Source organism: Gymnoscopelus microlampas, assembly GCF_963454915.1.
Source record: "Gymnoscopelus microlampas genome assembly, chromosome: 8".
Lineage (NCBI taxonomy): Eukaryota > Metazoa > Chordata > Actinopteri > Myctophiformes > Myctophidae > Gymnoscopelus > Gymnoscopelus microlampas.
This window is the reverse complement of record NC_139945.1, coordinates 17,025,963-17,031,962: the sequence shown is the minus strand read 5'-3', so window position 1 is coordinate 17,031,962 and position 6,000 is coordinate 17,025,963. Positions and strand designations below refer to the sequence as shown.

The 6,000-nt window shown below is 43.5% G+C and overlaps 2 protein-coding genes across 2 annotated transcripts in view; one reads left to right on the top strand and one right to left on the bottom strand.

Annotated features, from left to right (window-relative positions):
* LOC311049874 (uncharacterized protein) lies at positions 1 to 2,164 on the top strand. The gene is made up of 3 exons (XM_084063779.1): positions 1 to 654; positions 937 to 1,098; positions 1,379 to 2,164. The coding sequence occupies exons 1-3, from the start codon at positions 132 to 134 to the stop codon at positions 1,798 to 1,800; spliced, it is 1,107 nt and encodes a 368-aa protein (XP_083919905.1). The 5' UTR covers positions 1 to 131; the 3' UTR covers positions 1,801 to 2,164.
* Positions 2,165 to 4,161: 1,997 nt separating this feature from the next.
* Positions 4,162 to 6,000, bottom strand: part of clns1a (chloride channel, nucleotide-sensitive, 1A) — a gene marked incomplete at both ends in the record, with an annotated part of 192,086 nt that continues 190,247 nt past the window's right edge. Inside the window, one exon of the mRNA XM_084063780.1 lies at positions 4,162 to 5,369. Coding sequence (XP_083919906.1) covers position 5,369 — 1 coding nt within the window. The remainder of the gene's footprint in view (positions 5,370 to 6,000) is intronic.

The window sequence follows — 6,000 nt, the reverse complement described above, 5'->3', positions numbered from 1 at the left end:
ACTACTACTACACATGCTACTAGTTAGTACTTTATTGTCTTTATTGTATTGTTTAATAAGCTCCACCCATATAGAGCTACGTACCGGGTAAACAAACGGCGTTCTTTCAAAACTTTGTTTTGTTTTAAACAATGAAGAACTGGCAGGACTATGAAGTGAGAGCGCTGCTGACCATCCGAGGCAAAGAGGAGATCAAGAGCCAGATCACAGGCACGGTGAAAGACACCGTGGTGTACGGCGTCATCAGGCGGCTGCTAGGAGAGAGGGACGTGCATCGCTCTCAGAACCAGATCATCAGCAAACTGAAGGCTCTGAGGAGGCAGTACACCACCATCCGAGACCACCACAACAAGAACGGAGGAGGAGGGGGGACCACGGACCACTGGCCCTACTATGAGCTCTGCAGCACGGCGTTTGTCAAGTCCGGAGCAGTCATGAACAACTCCTCCGTCCGACGCACTTCCACCAGGACCAGGAGGAGGACCACTAAAATAACAACATCAAGCCCACCGCCATCGCCCTCCTTCTCCCCGGTGTGTGTGAAGGATGAAGAGCAGCAGGAGGACACGGACGAGGACAACAAACCGCTTGTTGTCAACGGGACGACAGAGGACACAGACGAGGAGGACACGCGGTCACCGCAGATATTAAGTGGTAATAAGACAAGTTTATGTTGTTATAACTCGTTTTGCTTAAGGTGGGATGGCTCAGGGTAGAGGACACAGCAAGTTGCAATGGGCATTGTCTTCTACACGATACACTACACCACAAAAACACCCATGACATGGACACATACATATATATATATATATATATATATATATATATATATATATATATATATATATATATATATATATATATATATATACACACACACTCATACATACATACATATGGGAAATACTGTAGTTCTAATGTTTATTATTTTCCTAGTCATGAGTGTTCCAACAACGATGGAGCGAGCCATTGCAGCAGTATCTGTGAAGACTGGGCAACAGGTCACAGACGAAGACGAACCATACATTGACGAAGGGCCTGATGCTGTTGAAGATGCTCCCGAACAGGCCAGCATGTCACAGCCTTCGCAGTCAAGTGGTACGTTATAGTGGCTTTGGCATGCAACATTTAATGTTAGTCAGAAGTTAGCTGGTCAACTACCAGGCTTTCTTTACCTAACCCTAACCTCGCATCACCAGTCTTTTCACCTAACCTAACCCTAATGATGACAGGAATTACTTTTAATGTTTACTTCATGCTTTATCAGTTGCATTTCATTATGTAAAAAAGCTAATTGTTTAACTAGCAATTGTTTAAGTTCTGCACCAAGCAGTTGTTTTGCTTCTGTTTAGTCCTAATGTTTATTTTCCATTCTTAGTCTGTAATGTTCGATCAAGAAAACAGACAAAGATGGACCAAGCCATGTCGGCGTTCTCAACCGTCATGGTGGACCAGCTGAGGGAGATGGACTCAGCTATGCATGCTCGAGAAGACGCCCGCCTGCAGAGGTTCATGGAGCATGAGCGGGAGCTGCAGAGCAGCCTCATGACACAACTCATGGCCATGCAGGAGAGGATCATCCAAGACAACAGAGAAAGTCAGATGGCTGTGCTTGACCGCTTGCTGTCCAGACTCCCGGCCCCAGCACCAGCACCAGATCTGCAGAACAATCTCACGCAGAACAGCATCATGACCCAACTCAATGCCATGCAGGAGAGAATCATCCAAGACAACAGACAAAGTCAGATGGCTGTCCTCGACCAGTTGTTGTCCAGACTCGGGCCAGGCCCCACACCATAACACTGACTTTTATGAGGACACGTCTTTTCATTGTTCCAAGATCCACTGACTACATTTTGAAATGCAATTCTACACAGATGAGAGACATTCCTTGTATGTGCAAACATGTCTGGTGAATAAACTAATTCAGATTCTGATGAAACCAAAGGGCAGTGCAAACACTAATGCTTGCCCCACACTAGAGGATAATTGGGCAGAATCTGGGTCCAATTCACCCCTTCTGACATTCGCAGGGCATTCCTGATTTCAGGCTGGTCTGAACTAATTATCTGCCCAAATAAGCCTGTAGTTTAAAGGGGTTAGCGACATAATCTTGTTACTGACTGGGTCGGAGTCAACACGATTTCAAATCATAAATATCTCATGTTTAATATTTAGGAAAAAGTCAAGTGAGAACCAATGGATGATGTGACAGGTGTTTCTTCAACCACGCTGCACATACATTGGTACAACCTGGCGATCACTAGCCTGGGTGCCAGCCTGCTTCGCTGCGTTCGGCGGACTTTTTTTCTCTCTCCGCTTCTCAGTCTGGAATGCCTCCTATCTCCAGGAGGCGGGACACAGCAGCCAAGGTTCCAAACCTACCGTGGCTTCTGATTGGTCTGTGGTACGGGGCGGGACAAAAAAAACGGTGTGATCGTTTTGATTCGTCATTCGTTTGAACAACATCCAATCAGCAACGACGTTGCCGAACGTAACATATGTAGTTCCTGTGTACTTCCTGTGTAGTTCTGAAAGACGAGTCAATCGGGTGCATTCCAGACTGAGAAGCGCAGAGAGAAAAAAAAAATCCGCCGAACGTAGCGAAGCAGGCTGGCACCCAGGCTAGGCGATCACGGTATTAAAGCACTTACAATAATGTAATCCTGGGCAGTTGTCTCTCTAAACAGTCTCTAGGAACTCAGGTATCGATTAAGAGGCTGGCTGATTGACTGCCTTTCAAAGCCTGACAGCCAATCAACCCGATTAGAGGTGGCTGTTAACTACTGTGGCGCACCTGCACTGCTGCTTGGTTTACAGCCGACAACAAACCGTGCCCTAGGCCTATGGGCATCTGTCAAGTCAATAAATAGAGGACCAGTAGTTGTAATAGTTGACAAGTAGTTGTAATGTAGTTTGATCAGTGTCGTTACTTCCACCTTCCTGTGGTTGAAGGTGTGCTGCAGTAATAGGGGAAATTCAGGATTCCATTTGTAACAAAACAAAAACAGAGGGGGGATATTTTCTTGACCACCTAAGCGCAATATACTAGCCCTATAGAGCGTGCCAAAAATCCTGAAGGGGGCATCAACAAGTGTCTTTTGGTAGCAGCGGACATCTTTGAGGGGTAGAAAACCAGGTTGACTTAACATTGCCCAAAACAAACATGTCTGCGCTACTATGCCGCGCCCCCCGTGGTGACGACGCGTTGGCACGCTCTATATAGCCCTGTACTCTGTACTCTCCGTGAACCACGATTAGGCACCCCTGTACTAAGCATTATAAATGAAACCAATGTGCACTGTGTGATTGTATGCACTGCATCTGAATGAGTATACTTTTGACATGCATGAGCATAATTGTTGCTGTCAGGCAGAAACCCTGTGTGTCCATATTTTATCTTCTGGGTTTGTGGTAAATGCCCTAGTTCATCATACAAGACTGTGGCACAAAGGTAGCAGAAAGAACTGATCTACAAGCTCGAGCTAGTAAAGCTGCTATTTTAGGAACATTTTAAAAGTGAAAGTGGTTGTCTTTCTGTAGGGTTTATGAATATTTAACCAAGAGCTTGCGACTAAATAACTACATTGGATCCATTGGAACACATGTTCTCTTTTCCGTTTCCTGAAAAGTATGTTATTTTTTGTTTTACAGGTTTCCACATTAAACTTATCCATATCAGAACACAAGGTTTGTTTAAAAATGTTCAAAATGTTTTCAAGAGTTATTGAAAAAAGCCAATCTACAAGTCCACAACGCGTTGCATTGCGAGCTTGCGCTGCCGCCAAAGCCATTATTGGTCCAGTCATGGTGTGCCTTCTAGTGAATGTATGTCTATCGAGGCATGAGGTATGTGGATATACCTCATGCCTCGATAGACATACATTCACTATTAAAATAATTTGCTGAAATGTCAACCGACATTCAAGGGGTTTGGTTTGTGAAAAGGACACACATACACAGTACACATGAGCTTTCTGTAACCGCTAGAAACATCATTATTCTTCATGCGCTATACTGGGGGGGTGGGGGGTCCTTTGTTTCCTGCCTTGCAGCTTTGACTGAAGAAAAGATAAAAATAAAACAAAATCCTTATTCCGTCTGAAACAAAAAAGTTTCTTGATATTTAGAGCATAACTTGATTAAATAAAAGTAACTGAAAACATTACAAAAACTATGCATTTATTCAAGAGACTTAATACAAACATAACATGTCTCCCTCTCAAGGAACATCAGAGAACAAGCTGGTCGTCAGGTACAAAACACAAACAGAGACATATATTTAGACAGTCCACCACACTGGGCCTGCATCCCAATAGAATAGAGTAGCTTGCTTAGGTGTGTCTCAATAGTCTGGAGTAGTTTACATTCCTAATCAGGGGTGTGATCAGGAAAAAATAAAGCAGAACAGTAAGAAAATCAGGAAATTAGTGGGAATTTTAACAAGATATCATGATAAACCCTGAAGGCAGTTAAGGGCAGTTTTAACCTTTTACAGTATTTTTTACTTTAGTAGACCCTTTTTCTTTCTCCATGAATGACAGTGTCATCCACAGTTCTTCAAAACAGTACTTCCTAACCTTGGCTCTTGCTCAAGGCAGTATGCTAGCTCTGGTGCATCAACAAAATGTTTATTACAGAGTGGAACAAGGCTATTTATTTATCATTAAACCCAATTCCTGTAGGGTTGATAATGGTGATGATGCAGTCCCCATCAGTGCAATGTAGATAACCAATAGTGCTCCGTAACATGGAATGATATTTTCAAATGGGACAACGGTAACATTATGCCTGATTAATACTTGGTTGCGCACCATCGCGATGCTTTGTGAACTTATAGATCGGACATTTTCGGTATGAGACACCGGCACTTAACTAAATATAAATCAGGCTTAGGGTAATAAGGGGGAACAAATACGTTATGGCAGAGTACTACTGGTGACAGTTGCGGGCAAATTTGTCTCTATATATATCCAAAAGTTTAGAATACTTCACATGAGAGAAAAATATTTATGTTGGGGTTTTTAACAGTGCTGATACATTAGTAACTTACTTTGATTCAATGGACTGTTAGGTGATGTAAGTTTACAGCAGAGAAATAATATTGGTCAATGATGTTCAGGTACGGGATGATCATAAAGACACATATTGTACTATCTTCTAGACTACTGAGATGACAGTAAGTACATATGGGGGCGTCTGCGAGGTTGGGAGACAGAACATGTTGTGTTTGGAACAGGCAGAGAAGACGGATAAGCGCTTAGAGGCATGTTAGGAAAACCTCAACCGAAGTGATGTTGTCTTCTTTATTCTGTCCCATGATGCAACACCAGCCCTTTGATTTTTGGCAGCTAAGGAAAAGGCTCCATCTGAAGACAAAGGAGACAGATGCTGACGCTGTTAAAAAGGACATGGCTCAGGCTTCCATATACAGTTAAGAGTGTGTAGCATGCTGGAATCAGCAGTGGGTTGAGTGGAGTGGGCATTGGATTAACAAACAGAATTAAACCGCCCTACTTTGACGTAGGGCGGTGTTGCTCATTGAAAATAGTTGATGATCTACAACAGTGGTTCTCAAACTTTTTCATGTCAAGGACCCCCATATTGACACTTATTAGCCCGCGGACCCCCATTTGAAAAGATAAGCCAGGGACCCCCATAAGAGAAGATTTTTACGGCTCTCTAGCAGTGATTCTCAACCATTTTAATTTCAAAGGACCCCCACTTTGACATGCATTAGGCTACGGACCCCCATTTAATGGCATTTATATCTCTGGGACCCCAATCTATATTGTAAAATCAATGTTAATTTAACTCTGAGTGTCCAAATGGAACCAAATGGACCCGTTAGGGTCCATTTGGTTCCATTTGGACACTCTCAGAGTTACAGACCCATAAGGGTCCATTTGGTTCCTATCCATCATTTAGCTGGGGACCCCCTGGAACCCCCTCAAGTACCCCTGGGGTCCCTGGACCCCACTTTGAGAACCAATGATCTAC

What these genes read in the sequence shown, in the direction of transcription:
- LOC311049874 (XM_084063779.1), top strand. Translation starts at nt 132, where the DNA reads ATGAAGAACTGGCAGGACTATGAAGTGAGAGCGCTGCTGACCATCCGA. An exon ending in GTCACCGCAGATATTAAGTG is followed by an intron (nt 655 to 936) that starts GTAATAAGACAA and finishes TTATTTTCCTAG; the next exon opens with TCATGAGTGTTCCAACAACG. An exon ending in ACAGCCTTCGCAGTCAAGTG is followed by an intron (nt 1,099 to 1,378) that starts GTACGTTATAGT and finishes TTCCATTCTTAG; the next exon opens with TCTGTAATGTTCGATCAAGA.